This window comes from Marmota flaviventris, chromosome 4, assembly GCF_047511675.1.
Source record: "Marmota flaviventris isolate mMarFla1 chromosome 4, mMarFla1.hap1, whole genome shotgun sequence".
In the NCBI taxonomy this organism is placed as follows: domain Eukaryota; kingdom Metazoa; phylum Chordata; class Mammalia; order Rodentia; family Sciuridae; genus Marmota; species Marmota flaviventris.
In genome coordinates this window covers 53,925,804-53,948,269 of record NC_092501.1, presented here as the reverse complement: position 1 = coordinate 53,948,269, position 22,466 = coordinate 53,925,804, and the positions used below count along the sequence as shown (strand labels likewise).

Genomic DNA, 22,466 nt, shown 5'->3' with positions numbered 1-22,466 from the left:
AGCTGTTTTTTAAAAACCAACCAATGGCATAACTGCTTCTTGCTTCATGAATCACAAGCCAGATGTGCCTTTGATGAGGAACAGGCCACTGATCCCTGTGGTCAGGCAGCTAGCAGAGTGTCCTGGGGGCTGGGCGCGGTGATGCACGCCTGTCATCCCAGTGGCTTAACAGGCTAAGGCAGGAGGATCACAAGTTCAAAGCCAGCCTCAACAACTTAGCAGGCCCTAAACAACTCAGGGAAACCCTGTCTCTAAATAAAATATAAAAAAGGGCTGGAGATGTGGCTCAGTAGTTAAGCGCCGCCAGGTTCAATCCCCAGTACAAAAGAAAGAAAAAAAAAAAAGCAAGCTGTTCGGGTGCCAAGGGCAAATGCTGAGAATTCTTAGTTACAGTCCTTCCCCGTGGAACTTGAGAGGGAGCCGTGAAATTAGTGCAGGAGTCCTTCATCCCTTCACACCTTCATTGTTGAGCTTTTACTATGTCAGAGCTCACAGCTTAGGTCAAATACAGAGTATGTCAGCGGGATAAAAGAGAATACTTTTTTTTTTTTTTTTAACAAAAAGCAACCATTACTTACAAAAAAAAAAAAAAAAAGCCCAAGGAACCCGGGATATCCAAAAACAATCTCAAAAATGAACAAAGTTGGAGAATTTTCACTTCTAATTTCAAAATTTACTACAAACAACAGTAATCAGAAGTGAGGGGCACTGGTAGGGGGCAGACATAGCGATGGATGGGACCAAAATGAGAGTGCAGAGCCCAACTCCAGCCTTTACCATCAATCGTTTTTTGGCAAGGGTGCCAAGACTATTCAATGAGGGAAACAACACATGGCATCGAGACACTGAATGTCCACAAACAAAAGAGCCAGGTTGGACCCTAACTCACACTATATACAAAAGATTAACTCAGAATGGATTAAAGGCCTAAATGAAAGCTGAAACTATAACACTCTTAAAAGGAAATACAGGTATGGATTTTTGTGACCTTGGATTTGACCATGGAGTTAGATACAGACCCCAAGGGCATGAACAACAAAATAAAAAGTGAATAAATTGTACTTTATCAAAATTAAAAACTTAGTGCATTAAGATGCTATCAAGAGGGGCTGGGGTGGTGGCTCAGTGGTAGAACACTTGCCTAGCAGGCATGAGGCACTGGGTTTATCCTCAGCACCACATATAAATAAATAAAATATTAATATTAAAATATTAAAAATATATTAATATTAATTTTTTTTTAAAAAAAGATGCTCTCAAGAGCCGGATTTGGTGGCACACACCTGTAATCCCAGTGACTTGGGAGGCTAAGGCAAGAGGATCCTGAGTTCAAAACCAGTCTCAGCAACTTATTGAGGCCCTGAGACCCTGTTCCAAAAAAAGGGATGGGGGATGGGGATGTGACTCAGTACTTAAGCACTCCTGGGTTCAATTCCTGGTACTGGGGGAAAAAAATGCTGTCAAGAAAGTGAGAAAACAATCTACAGAAGGGGAGAGAACATTTTCAGGTCATAACTAGAATATTTAAAGAACTCACAGCTCAACGTTAAACAGACAGTGCAATTGTGAAAACAGGCAAAGGGGAAAATAAATAAATAAAAATGGATAAAGGATCTGAACAGATACATCTTTAAAGATATACCAATGGCCAATAAGCATGTGAAGAGGTGCTTAATATCCTTAGTCATCTGAGAAATGTAAAACAAACAAACAAAAAACAAAGTCACGAGTGTTGCTGAAGATGTAGAGAAATTGGAAATGTCTTACATCACAGATGGGAATGAAAATGCAGCTGCTTTTGAAAACAGTGACCATTTCTCAAAAAGGTAAACATGATCTGTCATTTGACACAGCAATTCTGCAGTGACTACGTGTGTTCACACAAAACTCATGTACACCAGTGTTCATAGCAGCTTTATTCATGAGAGGCAAAAGGTGTAAGGTGCCCCGTGTCCCTCGGTGGATGAATGGATAAATAACATGTGCTACATCCAGACAGCGGGGCATTATTTGACCCCAAAAGGGAATGAAATACGAATACATACAGCAACAAGATGAGCTTCAAAAACATTTTGCTCTTAGTGAAACCCTGTCTCAAAATTAAAAAAACAAGAAACAAAAAACATGGAAAAGGCGGGGCTGGGGATGTGGCTCAGTGACTAAGTGCCCCTGGGTTCAATCCCTGGTACCAACAAAACAAAACACGCGCTCCCCCCCCCCCCACACACACACACCCCTGAGGTCCAGAAAACCAACCACCCAAACATTTTACTAAGGGAAAACACCAGTCATGAAAGGCCACATACTCTATGATTCTGTCCATGTGAAATGTCCACAGTAGGAAAGCCTGTGGAGTCAGAAAGCAGATTGGTGGGAGATGAGGACGTTTGGAAGTGATAAAGGGTACTGAGTTTCTTTTTGAGTTGAAGAAAATGCTCCTAAAACATTGTGGTGATGGTTGCACGACTCTGAAACTACTAAAAGCCACTGAATTGTACACTGTAAGTGTGTGAATTATGTGGCCTGGGAATTACATTTTAATGATGCTGTTATATAAAATATGATAATAATGGTCCTTCTCTGGGTAAGTGAGATGCTTCAAAGCAGTCTGGTATTGACTGTCATGGGACTGAGGCTCTTTTTTGTTTGTGTGAGTGTGTGTGTGTGTGTGTGTGTGTGTGTGTGTGTGGTATTGCTGGGGATCCATCAAACCCAGGGCCTCCTACATGCTGGGCAATTGCTGTACCACTGTGCCACACCCCAGCCCTGATTTTTAGAGTTTTATAGTCAAAGAATGACAAGTCTATGAAGGGGTGACAGAGCCAGTAGGTGTTTGGTCTTGGGATGGGAGACTTAAAATCTGGGGATGTTGCTAAGCAGAGGCATCCAAGCTGGGCACGGTAGTGCACGCCTGTATTCCCAGCAGCTCAGGAGGCTGTGGTGGGAGGATCAAAAGTTCAAAGCCAGCTTCAGCAACTTAGTGGGGCCCTAGGCAATTTAGAGAGACCCTGTCTCTAAACACAATATAAAAAAGGGCTTGGGATGTGACTCAGTGGTTAAGCGCCCCAGGTTCAATCCCCAATACCAAAAAGAAAAGAAAAAAACCAAGACATACATGTGGGTGGGGGGTTGAGGCAGAAGCCAGTGGACAATGGGCAGCTTCAGTTTGTTTGGTTGGAAACCCTGAGGCCCATCTCTGGTGATGAAGGCTGTTTGGGGGCCTCAGTAGAGGAAGGACATTCACCCCTACTCCACCCTGAGATCTTTATGGCTTGCTTCGTGTAGAAGACAGAGAGATGACCCTTTCCGAAGTGTTAGGTCCCTGAGTGATTCTCGCCCACGGTGATGCTGACGGGGCCTGTTTCTGTGTGGATCCAGGGTTTCCGTGGGGAAGTCAGTGGCAGTCCTGGTGTTCAAGTCAGTTGTCTGACCTGGGTATGGGGAGGCCAGAGCGGCTGGATGCACCTTGAAGACGTTACACCAAGTGGAAGAAGCCAGTCACAAAAAGACAAATAGTGTGTGATTCCCCTTAGAGGAAACGTCCAGAATAAGCAAATTTTAGAGAGAGCAGCAGAGAGATTACCAAAGACAGGGGATGGGGGGCGGGCAGCCAATAGGGAGTTGTCGCCTCATGGTAATAGAGTTTTGGTTCAGTGATGAGAATGGTTTGGAAATAGTGGTCGTTGATCAATATCATGAATGTACTTAGTAGCTCCAAACTGTAGACTTGAGAGGGGTCACATTGTTACCAGTTTTGTGTACATTTTACCACAACCATGAAAAAACCGCCCCGTGCAGTGATCCCTCTGACCACCATGGGAGGAATCCGTGGCGCGGGATGGACCTCAGGTGTAGGATTTTCTCTGCATTGAAATGCCGTGTGAGTCTCACTTGTGGATCGCAGGGCTGTTTTTGGAATCAGAGAAGATGTTAGAGAAGAAGGGATGAACCTTGTCCTAATTCAGTACTTCATTCCCTGTGGTCAGTGCTCCAAGCCCTTTCTGGCTGAGGAGCTGGATTGGGAGAGGGCTTCTGTCACTCTGCTCCGTAGGCAGGTCGGATGGGCTCAGCAGGATTCCTGCTTCCTCCTGAAAGCACTGTGCATTGGCATTCGGGGGAGGCAGACAGGGCCGGGGCCAGGAAGGGGGCATGACATGTGGCCTTCTGATGCTCAGATCTGATGAGACCCTTGTTTTCTCCCTCAACAGAAAAAGGAGATTTCATCGCCCTGGATCTTGGTGGGTCTTCCTTTCGAATTCTGCGGGTGCAAGTGAATCATGAGAAAAAACAGAACGTTCACATGGAGTCCGAGGCTTATGACACCCCGGAGAGCATCGTGCACGGCAGTGGAAGCCAGGTGGGTCCCCGCTGTCTTAGGTCAGCCCCACTGGGCCGGCATACCCTGGGGCACCTCCAGGTACCAGACTTCCAAGCACGGGTGTCCCGAGCCTTTGATGGGGGTCTCTGGAAGGAGTCCATGGTGGTGTATGTGGTAAGGACTCCTGGGTGAGGGACGTGGCAGCCAGCATGGGCTGGACTTTGCTGTGAGAAACATCCACTAACTGGGCGAACTGAGGTCGAGGGGGGGTGCTCAGACTTCACAGGGTGGAGGGTGTCACAGGGAGGCCCCGCAGCTCTGTGGGGTATGTGCTCTCATCCTGGTGGGTTCCCCAGCAGTGTTAGCAAGCCCTTGGCTGGAAACGCTCCTTCTTCCAGGTCATTGACCTCCTCCCCTTCTCATCAAAGTCTAGACCCTGTGCTAGGCTGTGGCAGTGACCTTGTTGGGCAGGAATAGAGTTCACAGCGCAGGGGACTGAAGGGTCCTCATTCCTGGTTGAGTAGCATTGTGTACAACCTTGGCATGGCAAAGAAAGAGGCAGGGATGGCTTTGGAATTCATGGTCCCCTCCTCTGACGCTTGTACCTGAGGCCCACTTCCTCCTGGGCCCCGGGCAGGCTGCTTCCTGTGGCTGAGGGCCATTGGCATGTCCAAGAAGGGTCGCCACCCTCTCCCCACCCTGCCCCATCTAGTTGCTGTGAGTAATGGGTCCCTGGCTCTCCAGAGCCCGGTGACCAGGGTTCAAGAACTCCCCTGGGGTTTGCAGGCATCTCTGGGTCTGCTGAGCCCACCCCGTGGGGCGCTCTGCTGCTCCCCCCATGGTCATCCTGCTCTCTGGGCAGTGCCTCCTCCTGGTCGGGGCTGCGGTGTGTTCACAGGAAGGTCATGACTAAGTTCTCCAGAGAATCCATTGGTTCTGGATGGGCTTGGAGATGAGACCCAGGAACCTTCTCCTCGGGACTCCACTTTATTCCTAAGTTAGTGTGGGTGGGACCTGGAACCAGCCACCCAGCCTTTCTTTGTCCAGGAAACAAGGGCTCATCCCGGCCTCTAACTTGCTCCCAGGGTTGGGGTTCAGAGCTTCCCAGGCCCCATCACAGTGGGCATTGAAGGGGACACTATCACCAGAGCCCCTATGGCCAGCCGCTGACCCCTGCCTAAAGGTTCCCCACGGCCCCTCCTGTACTGGACCCTTCATCCGGGGGTGCAGGTGGCTGCTTGCCCATTAGCCTCTGCACCGCTCCTCTTCCGGGTGGCCCTTGGCTACAGGCACTGGCCTGTCACCCTTTGTTCCTAAGACTCTTGGCTTGAACCACCTAAGCCTGGTGCCCCCACCATTGAGCCATCACTCTGCAGACATTCCCGTGGGTTTTGGCCTGACCTCTCAGGAGCAGGGTTTGTTCATTCAGGGGTCCCACACATTCACTCCCACTTTTTTGTGTGTGGGGGTACCAGGGATTGAACTCAGGGTCACTCGGCCAGTGAACCACAACCCCAGCCCTATTTTGTATTTTGTTTAGAGACAGGCTCTCACTGAGTTGCTTGGTGCCTTGCTTTTGCAAAGGCTGGCTTTGAACTTGCAATCCTCCTGCCTCAACCTCCAGAGCCTCGGGGATTACAGGCCTGCGCCCCCCACCCCACCCCGGGCTAGTAACTTCCTTCTTTACCGTTGTCTCCCTCTTCCAGTCTCTGTCCCCAGCTTCCCTCTTAGTTGCAGGATAACTTTGTTTCCTGCCGTCTCTATTTCTTCCTTTGCCTCTCTGATGATGGAATAATTTTGTATCATTACAACAGATACTTAATAGTGCTCGTTATGGGCAAGTCCCTGATACAAGCACTTGATATGTATTAACTCATTTAATCATTTCAATAGCCTCATGAGGCAGGTATTGTTATCATTCCCATTTTACAGATGGGAAATAGAGACTTAGCTGTTTATAACTAGCCACTGGGATCTGAACTTGGGTGGTTTGATTTCCAGAAGTTACAGTAGCAGCAACTTGGAGCTCCTAGGCAGGGCTTTGTCTTTTATCTTTGTTTATTTATTTACTTAAAAAAATATTTTTTTGATACCAGGGATTGAACTCAGGAACACTCGACCACTGAGCCCCATCCCCAGCCCTATTTTGTATTTTATTAAGAGACAGGGTTTCACTGACTTGCTTAGTGCCTCGCTTTTGCTGAACTTGTAATCTTCCTGCCTCAGCCTCCTGAGCCGCTGGGATTACTTACAAGCATGCACCACCACGCCTGGCTATTTTGAGCGTTTTTAAATTGATTTTTAAATATTTTATTTGAAATGTTATTAAACTTCCAGAGAAGTTCTCAGACAAGCACAAGGAGCTCCTTTGGACCCTGTTCATCCGGATCCTCCAGTTGTCAGTTTTTCCTTTTATCCTTGTCTCCCCCCAAACACAAACACACTGAGTCTAAAAGCCTTAGTGTAATTTTAAGCTTTAACAACTTCATAAGCACAAATTCAACATTTTTTTTAAGAGAGAGAGTATTTTTTAATATTTATTTTTTAGTTTTCGGCGGACACAACATCTTTGTTTGTATGTGGTGCTGAGGATCGAACCCGGGCCGCACGCATGCCAGGCGAGCGTGCTACCGCTTGAGCCACATCCCCAGCCCCCCCAAATTCAACATTCTTAAAACATGACTTAGGGCCGGGTATGGTAGCTGTGATCCTAGAGATTGGGAGGCTGAGGCAGGAGGATTGCAGGTTTGAGGCCAGCTTCAACAACTTAGCAAGGCTCTGCCAGGCACTATGGTGCACTCCTGTAATCCCAGTGGCTCTGAAGGCTGAGGCAGGAGGATGGTGAGTCCAAAGTCAGCCTCAGCAATGGCGAGGCACTAAGCAATTCATTGAGACCCTGTCTCTAAATAAAATACAAAACAGGGCTGGGAATATGGCTCAGTGGTCGAGTGCCCCTGGGTTCAATCCCTGATACCACTTCACCCCCCATAAAAGCAAGGCCCTAAGCAATTTAGCAAGACCCTGTCCCAAAATAAAAAAATAAAAAGAGCTGTGGATGTCACTCAGTGGTTAAGTGCCTCTGGGTTCAACCCCCAGTGCACAGTACCAAAAAAATAAATAAACAGTTTGGGGGAATTTTGGATAATAAATATGAATTTTTTTGTTGTAGCCAGTTTGCCATCTTAAGTCAGAAAGACTGAGTCTCTGAGTCTCTGTGTGCATTTTGAGAATAATAAGCATTTTGTCAGGAAAGAAAAAGACGAAAGCTTCTTAGGTGCTAAAATGTCGTGTGCCGAGGGGGGACCTCCCTGCTCCTGGTTGATGGCAGGCTCTGGGCAGCCCTGGGCTGGCTTCCTGCCTCCTTGAGCAAGCTCGTGGCCCTGGATTGTGGAAATTCCACAGAAATGGCCTTTTCTTCTCAGTAGAGCTCTCTGGGGATTGGCTTTGGCTTGGATCCCAGAGCTGGGGACGGACCCGGCCATGTGAGCCCATTTCAGGGTCCGCGGGCTTGCGGCTCCCGCCCCTTCCCAGGCAGCCCCTGTCCCCTCCTGCTGCCCAGCTTGCAGCAGGGGAGTCCGGAGGCGCGTCTGAGTGCAGATGGCTTGGGGACATGAGGACTGACTTAGTGATGGGTTTATATCAGTCTGAAATATAGGTCACCGGAAGCTTAGCCCTGGTTCTTCAGGGAGGGCGGTCATGTGTCCCTTCAGAGATGCTGGCTGCAGCCGGAAAAATAGTGGCTTGGGATGGCGGCTCCTAAATCATGATGGATTGGGTTCCTCTTACCCCGAGCTTCGGCCACAAGCCGCGCAGATGAGACCAACTGGGTTTAAACGGCTGCCTACAACATGAAGCTAAGAAAGCGACGGAAAATCACACAACAGAGGGGTCTTTAAATAGGGGTGGGTGGCTCTGTGACCCTGAGGGTCCTGCTTGCAGGCTGGAAGGCAAGAGAGCGCCAGAACCCACGATGCATTTATTTACAGGGGAATTAACAAAGGATTTTCAACAGAATGTTCCTCACCAGATAAGGCAGGGGTGGGCTGGCCAAGCCCCCGTGGGTAATGCCTGGTCCAGAGTCGGGGGAAAGCAGACTTCTTGGCCGATCGAAGGTGGAGGCCACCTGCCTTGCGCAGCCCAGACGGCCTGCAATGCCAGACCGACACCCCCGTGGCTCAAGGCGGAGAGAGGATGCTCAGTATAGCTCATGGGTGGCCCCCACACCTAGGTCTGACTTTGGAGCTGGGTCAGGCATCTAGGGAACATGGGAATGGCAATAATGACCCCTGGCTCCCTTTCAGGTACACTCCTCCAAGGAAACCCTTCAGGCAGGTGGCCTTGTCTGGGAGCTTGGGCTGGAGCTACGTTGTGTGACTGAGTGGTTTGGCCTTTTCAATGCTGCCTTCTTCTGAGCACCAAGAGGCCTGGTGGCTGTGTTACTCCCATTTATAAAGAAGGTCTAGTGTCATAACAGTTATGTGAAAAAGACAGGGAGATTACCAAGACTGGCACACGTATGCACAGGTTTGATTAATAGAAGCATAGCACTAAAGAAACGGGAGGTTCTGTTTCTACTAAGCTTTCCTCTGGTTGGAACACATATAGAAATCTATCTTCAGTTCTGGTTAGAAATGAGGGGAGCTATTTGAAGATCCAAAAAGTTTAGAAATGACAAGTCTTTTGTCATTGGCCGTATGCCTGCAGAAGCTTGAGAATCATTGTCCTGGGCTCTTCCCTGGATTCCTCAGGTGCATATGCACCTAATAATCATAGGTAACGTGCTCTAGAGCAGGCCAGCTTCGATTGCAAGCCAGTAAATAAGTTGTGGCGTACTCACACCGTGGAGTATTGTGTACCAATTCAAATGAAGAGTCCACAAAGACACACCCAGCATGGTCGACTGTCACACGTGTAGTGTAGAGTGAGAAAACATAGACACCAAGCGGCTCATTTCCATTTATGTGCAGTAGACAGGGAGCACAACTAGTCAAGGGTGTTAGAAATGAGGGTGGCAGGGGAAGTGACCAGGCAGACATGAGGTTGGCATCTGGGTCTTGTCAATGTTTTTTTTTGTACTAGGGATTAAACCCAGGGGTACTTAACCACTGAGCCACATCTTCAGCCCCCTTTTAAATTTTATTTAGAGACAGCGTCTCAATAAGCTCAATAAGTTGCTTAGGGCCTCACTAATTTGCTGAGGCTGTCTTTGAACTTGCGATCCTCCCATCTCAGCCTCCCAAGCTGCTGGGATTATAGGCATGCACCACCACACCCAGGTAATTTGTTTTTTTTAAGTGAAAAGTATTTATCTGGTGCTCAGGATGAACCCAAAGCCTCCTGCATATTAAGCACTGAACTACTCAACTACATGCATCCCTGGCCCCTTGTAGTGTTTCCCGACGTGCGTGCCGGTGCTGGTGGCCGCAGTCTATGAGAATCTACTGAACGCCACACGTAGGGTGGGCGCACTTTTTGGTATGCATGTCATCCTGAAGCCTGTCTGTCACTGCAGTGGGCTCGGACTGTGGAGTTGCCATGCGGTTTCTGGAATTCACAGAGAAATCAGCATGGGAAGGGGCCAGAAGGCCACTCCCGCCGGGTGGTGACGGCGACCCATAGCTAGTGTGTTGTGGAGGGATAAGCCGATTTTCTGTTATTTCTAAATTTCCTCAGCACCCAGATGACACAGGTCAGTGACTGCTGAGAAGCCTGTTCCCTCTGAGAAGTTTGAGATACTTCCTAAGAGCTGTGCTAGACACGGGCCACTCTTTTGGCTTTTGAGGACCCTCCGGTAGACGTGGTCCTTTCTGTGTGTAAGGGATGGAACCCATTACGTTCCTCCCCCAAAATGCTCCGTCCCCTTGTCCCACCTGACTGCTCTCTGTGTCCTTCTAGCTATTCGATCATGTTGCCGAGTGCCTGGGGGACTTCATGGAGAAAAAGAAGATTAAGGACAAGAACTTACCCGTGGGATTCACATTTTCTTTCCCTTGCCGGCAATCCAAGATAGACGAGGTAAGGCAGATGCCCAGAGTGGGAAAGCTGATGAGCCCCCTTTTTTTAAAAAAAAAAATTAATTTATTTATTCATTCTGATTTGTTATACAGGACAGTGGAATGCATTTCAGTTCATAGTACACCTATAGAGCACGGTTTTTCATGTCTCTGGTTGTCCACAAATTAGAGTCACACCATTCGTGTCCTTATACATGTACTTAGGGTGATGATGTCCATCTCATTCCACCGTCTTTCCTACCCCCATGCCCCCTACTGTCCCCTCCCTCCCCTTTGTCCTATCTAAAGTTTCCTCCCATGCTACCCCCCACCCTGTCCCCATTATGGATCAGCATCCTCATATCAGAGAAAACATTTGGCCTTTGGTTTTTTTGGGATTGACTAACTTCACTTAGCATAATATTCTGCAACTCCGTCCATTTACCTGCAAATGCCATGATTTTATTCTCTTAATGCTGAGTAATATTCCATTGTGTGTATATCACATTTTCTTTGTCCATTCATCTACTGAAGGGCATCTAGGTTGGCTCCACAGTTTAGCTGTTGTGAATTGTGCTGCTATAAATATTGATGTGGCTGTGTCCCTGTAGTATGCTGTTTTTAAGTCCTTTGGGTATAGTCTGAGGAGAGGGACAGCTGGGTCAAATGGTGGTTCCATTCCAAGTTTTCCAAAGAATCTCCATACTGCTTTCCATATTGCCTACACCAATTTGCAGTCCCACCAGCAATATGCGAGTGCATCTTTTTCCCACATCCTGTTGTTTGTATTCTTGATAGCTGCCATTCTGACTGGAATGAGATAAAATCTTAGAGTAGTTTTTATTTGCATTTCTCTGATTGCTAGAGATGTTGAACATTTTTTTTTCATATATTTGTTGATTGATTGTACATCTTCTGAGAAGTGTCTGTTCAGTTCCCTGGCCCATTAATTGATTGGGTTATTTGTTTTTTGGTGATAAGATTTTTGAGTTCTTTATGTTTTCTAGAGATTAGTGCTCTATCTGATGTTGCTAATGAGCCTTTTTCTCTGCTAACGTCTGCCCGTGGCTCACAGGAACCTGTGTATCTGGTATCTTTAGAAACACTTTCAAAAATTAATGTGAGGTCACCATGTAATTTTTTTTTTAAATCACTTTAGTTGCGGATGTATTTTTTGGAGACAAATCATGGTATTTATGGCTGCCAGGGAAAGTGAACTATTTATTAAACTCGAGCTAGTGAAAGGAAATACATCAGGTTCAATGACAATGGAGAGAGGAGGGAAAGTCCTCGGTCAGAGTAGCACAGTGTGGTGGCATTGACCTGGAGGCCCCCTGGTCACTGAGTCTGGGTCTGTCCCTCAGACACAGGCCGGTTTCACCACTGCACCTGCTGGGCAGTGGCTCCAACCTCAGAGAAGCCCTGGGTTCCCCTATCGGCCTGTCGCACCTGCCTTACTGTTCGTATCTTATTTAATTTATCTGTTCATCAAGGAAGCACTCAGACCTATCGTGTGATGTCATTTACCTCAGAAAACTGCAAGGATATGAAATAAATAGACAAGACACAAGGCTTTCCTATGTGCAGAAACAGACACCCCAGCCCCCCAGTCCCTACTCCTAACAATAGGACTTCTTGTCCAAGGGCCTAGCAGGCTCTGTTTAAATACGCATCCCACAGCTAACACACATGGTCTTCAAACTCCTCTGTGAGTTCAGTGCTTATGAGTCCCATTTACAGATGAGAAAACTGAGGCTTATAGGACTTAAGAGCCTTCCCAAGGTCCCCCAGCCCAGGAGGTAGCAGAGCCTGTGCTCACCACTAGTCCACATTGCCGCAGTGCGGTAACCTTTGGGCACAGGGCACCTTCTGCCATGGCAGGCAGTATCCTGAAGCCCTGAGTCAGCAGGGTAAGCACCCACTTCTGGGCACTGCTTCCTGCATGGGAGCCCTGGCTCTTAAGGTTTGTGGCATCAGCAGGAAGGCATGTGAGGTCCAGCAGGCCAAGCCCTCAGTTCAGGTGGAGAATGGAGGTCCTTGCAGAGTCACAGGGCCCCTAAGTGGCAGAGCCTGGGCCAGGGTTCCAGGCCCCACCTTCCCTCAGTGCCTCTGAGATGCTGCTGGGTCCTCTTTCACCCAGTCAGCCTACCGTGGTCACATCTGGTGTCTGGCACTATTGCCCCTCCAAGCTGTGTAAAGCAATTTGGCCTCCAGAGTGTGTCAGCCAACCTTCCATGAAGCCTGTGGCTGGTACAGCAGTCGCCCCGTGTCGGTGGGAGACACATAGCAAACCTCCAGCAGATGCCAGAGTCGGCAGGTAGCTCCAGACCACACAGGATGTAGGATTTTTCCTGTATGTATACACTGTAATGAAGTTTAATTTATAAACTAGTCACAGGAAAAGATCAACAACCATAACTAAAAAAACCCCGGAACAATCTTAACGAAACACTGGAATAAAAGTCATGTGAATGTACAGTGTCCCTCAAAATGTCAAATGGCACTGTGAAGTCTGACAAGTGATCTGATAACCAGTGTGGCTACTAAGTGACTATGGGTACTGGCCAGGCCTGGGAGAGAGTGGTCAACAGACCGGCCTGTTCCCCAGAAGGCACAGTCTTCCAGGGACTAAAATGCAGCTGGGGTCTGGCTACGAAGCCGACTTCCAGTTAGGCTTGCTTGCTGTGTGACCATCCTCACGGGCACAAGAGCCTTCATGGTGGAGCACATTTGCTTGGAAAGGGCCACTGAGCGGCCAGGCTGCCTTCCAGGGAACACGCATGTCACAGACACTTCAGGAGCCTGGGACCTCTAAGATTGTCCAAATCTAGATCAGCTCCCTTATTCTAGATAAGCAAAGTGAGTTCAGAGGAGTGGAGGGAACAGCCCTCAAGAAAAATGGGCAGGAGGTTGGAAGTAGGAGCTGGTCTCCTGATCCCAACCCCCTTGGTCTTCCACAGCACCAAGTTCTCTGAAGCTTTTGAGGGGTAAAGGTCAGGGGAAGAAAACAGTGTCCAGAAGTTTTTGCAGTCCCCAGCTTAGCCATAGTTGCTCCTGAGCAAAGAACCACAAACTCACCTAAGGGCTCACCCATCCCCATAGTTATTTTTCTTTTTAGTGTCTTGAATTTTTAAAAAACATCCAAAAGCAGCATGCAGAGCTATTAAAATAATATAAAATTTTGATGCAAAAAGAATTCCTACCCCTTCACATTCCCAAGTGAATAAATCATTGGCTGTCTATTCTTGATGTTTCCCCATTAATATGCAAACAGAAATGGGTTCATAGTATATCAATAATGCTTATAAATGTTTAGATTCCAAAGAGGTGCACGTCACACTAGTCAACACTGTCCTTTCAATATCTAGGACTGGCTCGCATAAGCCTGGCAGCCAAGAACTCTGTTGGCATGTTTGTTTCTCTTTCCCATTTAGCTGTGGCCTTTTTTCCCTGGAGCCATGAAGCCATGTCCTGAATGGAAAGTCCTGAGGCGTCAGGTCCTCCTGGAGTTTCCCTTGCCCTCTATATATTTGGTGGTACAGGGGATTGAACCCAGGGCCCTGCACATGCTAGGTAGACTCTCTGCCACCAAGCTACATCTCCAGCCCTTTTTGATTTTGAGTTGCTTATGGCCTCACTAAGTTGCTGAGGCTGACTTTGAACTTGCGATCTTCCTGCCTCGGTCTCCTGAATCACTAGCGCCACCACTCCCGGCTCGGCTCTTTCCTGCTTTATTGTTTTTTGTTTGTTTGTTTGTTTTTGTTTTTGTTTTTGGTAATGGGGTTTGAACTCAGGGGCACTTGACTACTGAGTCACATCCACAGCCCTATTTTGTATTTAGAGACAGGGTCTCATGGAGTTGCTCAGTGCCTTGCTTTTGCTGAGGCTGGCTTTGAACCCACGATCCTCCTGCCTCAGCCTCCTGAGCCACTGATTACAGGCCTCTGTGCCTGGCCTCTTGCTTTCTTTTTAAGTGGGGTCTGACTACAAAGCCGACTTCCAGTTAGGCTTGCTTGGTGTGTGGCACTGCTGTACCTACTGGCCACTTGTTTTATTCTGGTGTGAGCTGGAGACTGTGGGCCCGTTTTTTCCTCCTCTGTGGTTGCCCCGAGAGAAATCCATCCTGGGAGTAAACAGGAGAGGAGCAGACGGACTCTCACCCGGGTGAGCTCGGGAAGGCCACTGGACCCCTGCTGTCCTCCTTGGAGCAGCCCCCAGCGGCCTGGGGCGTGCCAGGCTCCCGACTCTCTTCCCATTGTCCACTCTCATTTGCAGGCCATCCTGATCACCTGGACGAAGCGGTTTAAAGCCAGTGGCGTGGAAGGGGCAGATGTCGTCAAGCTGCTGAACAAAGCCATCAAAAAGCGAGGGGTAATTTCTCTCAGGCTGCACAGAGGGGAGGAGTGGAGCCGGGTCCTAAAGCAGACTGAAGCCCTCTCTTGGGGGCTGTAGTGCCTGAACCCGAGCAGGGCCAGGTGAGGGCCCAGGAGTGTTTAGAGCCAGACTCTCAAAGATACCAGGGCTGGGGCCAGGAGATCACCTCCCAAGGGGAGTGTGGGCTGAGGGAGCCACAGACTAGCCTGCGGGCTGGAGCAGAGACCGAGGAGCTGACCTTCTCGTAGGCACGAGATCTCCTGCTTCCTGCAGTGGTTTGTGGAAGAACGTGACTCCGTGAGTAAAATCCACTCCCCAAAGGATCCTAAGCCAGATAATTAAGGGGACCGTGCAGTTTCCGTAAGGTAATCACAGTTCTCTAATCCAATTAGTTTGAGTCCTGGCAGCAACGAAGCCAGCACCACCCCCCAGAGCTGGGGAGATTCTGAGAACCGGTGCGCTCTTGCCAAGCTCTCTGGGGTGGGTGATCCCTGCACCCATGTGGGTGTGGACACCAACACCCTGCTATCCTCCCCCAGGACTATGACGCGAACATTGTGGCTGTGGTGAACGACACGGTGGGGACCATGATGACCTGTGGCTATGACGACCAGCAGTGTGAAGTCGGCCTGATCATTGGTAACAAGCCCCGGTTGCTCAGCCCAGCTTTTAGCTGATGATTTGAGGCTCCGCCTTCCGGCTCCCATGTGACTGCAGCTCCCACGTTGTCTCCCAGGCACGGGCACCAACGCTTGCTACATGGAGGAACTGAGGCACATTGATCTGGTGGAAGGAGACGAGGGGAGGATGTGCATCAACACTGAATGGGGAGCCTTTGGGGACGATGGATCACTGGAAGACATCCGGACCGAATTTGACAGGGAGTTAGACCGAGGGTCCCTCAACCCTGGAAAACAGCTGTGAGTTTTTGACATTCTCCTCTAGCTCCCTACATGATCTCGGGGGACACTTAACAAAACCCCGGGGGTGGGGTGGAAGCTGGAAGGGTACAAAGCCAGGTGATCCCAGATGCAAAAGCCCATCAGATGTGCATGATTTTTGGCTCCTCATTTGGACAGAGGCGCAGCTGTGGAGTCAGTAGCTTTCAAAGCAGTTCTTAGATATTATTCTCTTTGTTTAATTACATGATAATTGTGTCCTTGTGAAACATTTTGAAAATTAAAAGCACAGAAGCATCAGTATAAAGATACGGTTGAAAGACATTCCTACATGCTGTAGTTGCTGGTCTGCTGCTCAGGAGGAGGGGACCTCATCATACGTGGGGCCTCAGTCGAGCAAGGGAGAGGGAGCGTGCATTTGTCAATATTGTCAGCACATATTCACGGAGCACTTTGTGCTGAGCTCTGTGCTAGACTCCAGGGATCCAAAACAGTGCCTTCCCTCCCAGGACTTACCATCCCTATGGGAAGATGGGTCACATCGAGCTACACAAGTCACACAGACCTTAGGAGAAACCCGTGTCAAGCACAGGAGGGAGGATCAGAGTCCATACAGCATCCAACTTACAGGCGGGTGGATTTTGGCCTGGCGAGTTCCTGGCATCATTCAGGCTAGAGTGGATGTCGCTTTCTCTGAGCCACTTTTTTCCTGAAGTGCATGCGCACATTTCTCTGTGATGCAAGCAGGCTGCCAGCCCTCTTGAGTTAGCCCAGCCTCTGGCAGCCTTGTCCTGGGCTTGGGTTCTGTCAGCCTGCAGAGAGGCGCGCGCAGACCCTGTACACCTGACGGCCCTCACCCTGATGCCAGACAGAAACAGGGGTTGACTGAAACCCATCATCTGACAGATCTCCATGCGGCCAGCTAAACAATTGGTCTTTCCACCCGAATTAATGGAATTGCATAATCATGGGTGGCAGCCCTCCCCCCACCGTGGGGGAGGGGGAGTGGAGGAACCAGGTTCTCAGTGAGAGGCTGTCCAGATTCTTAGACCCAGAGATGAGCTTCTGCTTTGCAGGTACCAGCTTGGGGATAAGGGACTCTAGTTCCAAAGCTTTGACAGGAACAATTTTTGGGGGTTCCCTCCCCAACCATGAACCTGACTCCTAGTCCTAAAACCTGATCCCAGCTAACATGAAGTTATTGCCAGTGCCTGTGGACGCTTCACCAAAGAGCCTGGATGTGCTTGATTACAGGGTGCCTTGGGCACCTCTGAGTGGTCTGTGACATACGGCATCTGCATCCTGTTGTATCCCTAATGTCCCCCAATCTCCACAGTCTCAATCACATGTGACCTCAGGGGCTTCAGATAAGGGGTTATGTGCTGTAGCTTCTATCAGCCACTTACTCAGATGTCTCCCTTCTCAGCAGTGTGGACAGGCAGGTCACTGTGGTTGCTGAGCAGACGTGATCTAGGCCCTTGTCTGTATCCTTAGCCCAGTGTGGGAACCCTGCCTGGCTTGCATGTAAACCTGGATTTCGCTGCCATATGGTTTTTTTTTTTTTTTGGTACTGGAGATTGAACCTGGGAGCGCTTAACCACTGCGCCACATCTCCACCTCTTTTTTGTATTTTATTTAGAGACAGGGTCTCACTTAGTTGCTGAGGCTGGCTCTCGATCCTCCTGCCTCAGCCTCCTGAGCCACTGGGATGACAGGCGTGTGTGACTGTGCCCGCCTCCCTTCTTTTATCTTCAACCCTCTCCTTCCCTCCAGATTCCTTGGGTTTCTTGTTCTGTTGTCTGTGTTGCCTCTGGAATCCCCAATTCCATCTCCCTCTGATTCCTTATTGTCTCCTTCAGGGTGCGAGGAGAGCCTTTGCCCCACACAGCAGCCAGCGCCTTGGCCACAGCGGCCGACTCTGGAGAGGGAGCCCTGTGGCCTGGGTGGTGGTGGAATAACTGCACAGGTTCCCGGCCCCACGCCCTCTTTTTCTTCTTGTTCTGCCCTAGCCATAGAATCTCTACCTGGCCATGGGCCTCTCCCTCCTTTTCCTTCCCCAGGCTGACTGCTGGGGCCAGTTGCTGTGCACGTCCTCGCTCCTGACCCCGACCCCATCTCAGCCCTGCCTGGGCCCACCAGCAGGCATGGTGCTGCTCCTCGATGCTGGGCCCTGGCCATCGGGGTCTGAGTGCTGAGAGGCAGATTTCACGTGGGCAGAAGGGACGCACGGCCGGGGAGAGCCACTGGCTCCACCAGCCTTTGGCTTGTGCAGAGAGGGGCTCTTGGGAGGTGCCATGATTTGTTCTGTTGCTTCACAGCTTTCTAAAGACTGAGAAAGGACAGACCTGGCCCTGGCACCATCTGGAATAGGGTTATCAGTGCTGCATTTGTGAAGGACCATTGGGTGGGACAGGAGCAGATCATTGTGGGTGTCTCCAGAAGGCAGAGGAAGAAGTGGTGATGGGGTGCCAGCAGCCGGACATTAGCTCATCCTGACGGGGAAACTTCTCCTTTTGTCACACTGCCCAGTGGTGGACGGGCTACCTAGGAAGTGACTGGAGGAAGACAAGTAGAAGATGGATGAGGGATGAGGCTAGGTAGCCCTGCCGTGACAGTAGTAGCTAACATTGAACGGCACTGTCCATGAGACAGATAGACAGACTGCACAGGGTTAGAGCAGAGTTTCTGGTGTTCCGTTTAGCTGGGTTCAACATATGGGTTTGCCACTGTTAGCTCTGTCCATGGGCGAGATTTATAACCTTTGCTTCTCAGTTTTTCCATCTGTGAAGTGGGTATAATGCCAATGTCTACTTTGTAGAATGGTAATGAGGATAAAATAAGTTAAAATATTTAAAGAGCTGAGAAAAGTACCAGAAACATAGGAAGGTCATAAGAATTCATTATTGGACACCATAGTATTTAACCTATATTAACCCACATCCTCTGTATAATCTGGTAAGAGGCCCCGTTATTGTCCCCATTACAAAAGCGAGGAGACTGAGGTCCAGAGACGTGAGGAGCCCAGTGAGGACCCCAGTGGAAACGGAGGCAGGGCTGAGCCTGGGTAGTCAGGCTCTGCCTGGCTCCTTCCAGCTTGGTCCTCCGCAGGGGCTGGTTCCCATAGGTGCCTGGGGTGGCAGCTGGGCAGCTAGGACCCAGAAGGATGCTCCTTCCAGGGCGGTGGCTGGGCGGTCCTGTCTGGTCCTGCAGGAGCAGGAACAATGGGGACTCTGTCTCTGAAGAGGCTCTGAGCTTGCTGACAGACTGCTGCATGCTCAGGTCCTAACAGCATCTGGGCTTCCAGGCCCGGCTCTGACTGGAACAGATTGTTTTGCTGTGTCACTGTCAGCTCTGGGGATGCCAGCCCTGAGAGGGGAGGCCGCGCTCTCACGGGGGCCTGCCTCTTTGATCCGCCCTCCTCAGGGTTTCCTCCTGGCCCCTGGTCAGCCAGGATCGGGGCTGAATCTGGATCAGATACAACATGGAGCCCCTGTTCCCTGGTTCTGGCCTGGGCCTGTCTCAGTTATGTGTTGGACTCAGTCTTAGGCTCCGCGGGGCCAGGGCTCCCTGCAGCGCTGAGCAGGGGGGAGAGGCTGCACCTCACGCCCCCCCAGGAGAGGGAGTGGCTCGCTTGATTCAGCTGGAGCAGGACATTGAGCTCACTGGCTTTCAGCCTCTCAGACCCCATCCCTGCAGCTTAGGGTGAAGTCTGTTGGGGCAGTTGGGGGTGACTTTCTCTAAGCGCAGAGGGTACCAAGAAGGTGATCTGCAAATGTCCCAGCAGCAGCCCAATGAGGAGAATGCTTCCTTGACACCCCCTTCCCACAGGAGGGCCCCTGATAGAGCGATGGAAGTCAAAGCCCTCTAAAAAGCACAGCAGGCCTGGGTGTGGTGGCACACCGTAATCCCAGTGGCTGGGGTGGAGGGGATGAGGCAGGAGGATTGTGAGTTCAAAGCCAGCCTCAGCAACTTAGTGAGGCCTTAAGCAACTCAGCAAGACCCTGTCTCTAAATAAAAAAAATATAAAGGGCTGGGGATGTGGCTCAGTGATTAAGTGCCCCTGAGTTCAATGCCCAGTATCAAAAAATTAAAAATAAAAAGCATAGCAAGCCTGGCACAGGCCTATAATCTCAGGGATAATCTCTAGGGAGGCTGAGGCAGGAGGATCACAAGTTTGAGGTCATCTTCAGACACTTAGTGAGATGCTGTCTCAAAATGAAAAATAGAAAGGTCTGGGCGTATGGCTCCGTGGCAGCGCACTCTTGCATTCATCCCCAGTACCTCAAAACAAAGCAACAGAACACGGCTGACAGTTTGTGAGGGATGATCGAAGTCCACCCGCTTGTCTTGGGGCCTTCTCATTTGTCATTGCCAATCTACGTCCTAGCATTCCCCTGCCTCCAAGCTGCCTTCCCCGCCTCCTCCTGCCCGTCTCTTCTCCCTGGCACAGGCATGGGGGTGACTTGCCCCTTCTGGAGTCTTCGTCCTGGTCCCCTCTTTGTTGAATCACACGAGTGAGCGTGGTTTTGCCTCCCAGCGAGACTGGGAGCTTGTGAGTGGTGACACTCCTTTTGTGTCTGTCCCCTTCCTCACGTGCTGCCCCAGGGTTGGGTGTGGAGGAAGGACTGACAGGTGCCCATGTGCTCTCTCCTGCAGGTTTGAGAAGATGGTCAGTGGCATGTACTTGGGGGAGCTGGTCCGACTGATTCTGGTCAAGATGGCCAAGGAGGGCCTCTTGTTTGAAGGGCGGATCACCCCGGAGCTGCTCACCAGGGGCAAGTTTAACACCAGTGACGTGTCCGCCATCGAAAAGTAGGTGCTACGCGGAGGCTTTCTGGGGATAGAGGGGACAGAGAAGGGAGATAGGACCCTTCCCATCCTGGCCGGTCCATGATTAAAGAAGCGCCTAGTTAGCAGCCAATGCTTCCTGGGGGGTTTTCCCTTCCAGTTAGGAAAGCGACCCCCCCCACCCCGCCTCCCCCTTCTCTCCTCTCCCTCTCATATACGTGCAGCCTCAAGGCAAGATTAGAACTGAGGAAGCTCCTGACTCCACTCCTGGTGTTGAGTGACAGTTGACCAAGCCCAGGCCTGGGTTCTTGGAGCTCCCTGTAGATATGTCCTGACCTCCTTCAGACTGTGTTCCAGGGGACCCTAGAGACCTCAAGATGATAATTGGATGATTCCAGGGCCAGTAGGTTTGAGAAATATAGTACAATTTATCCTCCTTTTAGAGATTTACAATATTTATTAGCCTGTTTAAAAAAAAAAAAAAAGAAGAACCTAGTTCCCTTTGGTGAACTCATTCATTTAGTTAGCTTTCCATCACTGTGACCAAAACATCTGACAAGAACAACTCAGAGGAGGGAAAGTTTATTCGGGGCTCATGGTTGGGGTCTCGTCCACAGACAGCCGACTCTGGGCTCAAGTGAGGCAGCACGTCCCGGGGAGGGTCCCGGGAGGGGCCCAGCAGAGGAAGGCCACCCAGCTCGTGGTGGGGTCAGGAAACAGAGAGAAATGGAGGGAGAGAGACAGAGAGAAGGGGCCTCAGGGAAGGTGCACCCTTTCAGGGGCGCCCCCAGTGACCCACCTTCTGTAGCCACGCCCCACCTCCTGCAGTTACCACCCACTCAGTCCAGTGAAATTCAGGTGGACAGATCAGATTACAGCTCCATGATGAATCGTTTTACCTCTGAATATTCCTGCATTAACAGGAGCTCTGGGGGGACACCTCCTATCTCAGCCATAATACTCATTATTTCCTAAACTTCTTTTGTGCCTCAATCCCTCCCCACCCCCACACATATTCAGGGAACATCTGTTAATAGCCAGAAATGTGCCCTGAAACAAGTTTGCGAAACAGTGGATTAACAGATGAGATTGGGTAGTTTGACAAGGGACAACCTGACCGCTGGCCTTTGGCACCCCCAAAGAAACCCGGAGTCCACTGTCTTCACTCTTAGTCCTGGCCTTCACTCTGAGAGGGACGTAGGTAGGCTCGATCCCGGTGCTCTTGTGGCTGGCTTCCGTGTGCCCCTAGGTTCAGGAGGTGCCACGTGGCTTCCTGGGGCCACTTACATAAAGACGAGGCCAGCGTGCCACCATCCTCAGTGCCAGGAGTGCTGGTGCGTCCCCACAGGAAGGAGTCATTTTCCCCGCCCCCTGTGTGGTCCTGGGAACTCCCACGCACATCAGCTTCTGTGTGGTTGGAGCAGAAGCAGGTTTTCTGGGCATTAGTAAATCTGTGCCCTGGAATTTGTCCTAGTGTCGTTCTCCTTCAGGAGCCGTTAGTGCAGGGGTACACCAGGCAGGGAACCCTGCTCCTGAGTTTCCAACCATCTCTCTTTGCAAGTCTCCTGGGTGCCTGAGAACGGAGGGGACTGGGGGAGGGTCCAGTAGGAGCAGGGCAGTGGCTTGACTTAGTCCTGTGTGAAGTCAGGAAATACCTGCCTTCTTCTTGGTCTGCTTCTGCTCTTGGCTCTTTACTTAGCAAGGATCATAAAATGCACTTGACCTAGCCCCAGAAAGCATGTCTACATTTTAATGAAGGCTTTCTCCACAAAACACCCTATAAGCAGGGATGTTAGATGCTTTCTTTCGAAAAATCAATACAGTGTCACTAGTTCCGACTCACCATTGGGCTGGAGTTAAGACTCCAACTGAAAAGCATTTTTAAAAGAAGTTAAAGCCTTAAGAATCAAAACAGGAATAAAATTGTCATCATTTGCCAATGATAAATGTCTTTGTGGAGAATTCTCCCCAAAGTCTGTAGGGAAGTGAATAATATCTGGAGATAGTATTAGAAAAGTCCATTATGTTTGTCTATTTACAATAATTAAAATGTGTCTATATGTTTTTGAAATAAACTTCTCATTTTGGAATAAC

At 49.8% G+C, this 22,466-nt stretch overlaps 1 protein-coding gene across 3 annotated transcripts in view; it reads left to right on the top strand.

Moving 5' to 3' along the window:
• Hk1 (hexokinase 1) overlaps positions 1-22,466 on the top strand; it is an 87,144-nt gene that overhangs the window by 41,581 nt on the left and 23,097 nt on the right. For all 3 annotated transcript variants that reach the window (XM_071611211.1, XM_027931156.2, XM_027931157.2), the window contains exons 3-8: positions 4,209-4,357; positions 10,214-10,333; positions 14,587-14,682; positions 15,225-15,324; positions 15,422-15,605; positions 20,241-20,396. In XM_071611211.1, coding sequence (XP_071467312.1) covers positions 4,209-4,357; positions 10,214-10,333; positions 14,587-14,682; positions 15,225-15,324; positions 15,422-15,605; positions 20,241-20,396 — 805 coding nt within the window. The remainder of the gene's footprint in view (positions 1-4,208; positions 4,358-10,213; positions 10,334-14,586; positions 14,683-15,224; positions 15,325-15,421; positions 15,606-20,240; positions 20,397-22,466) is intronic.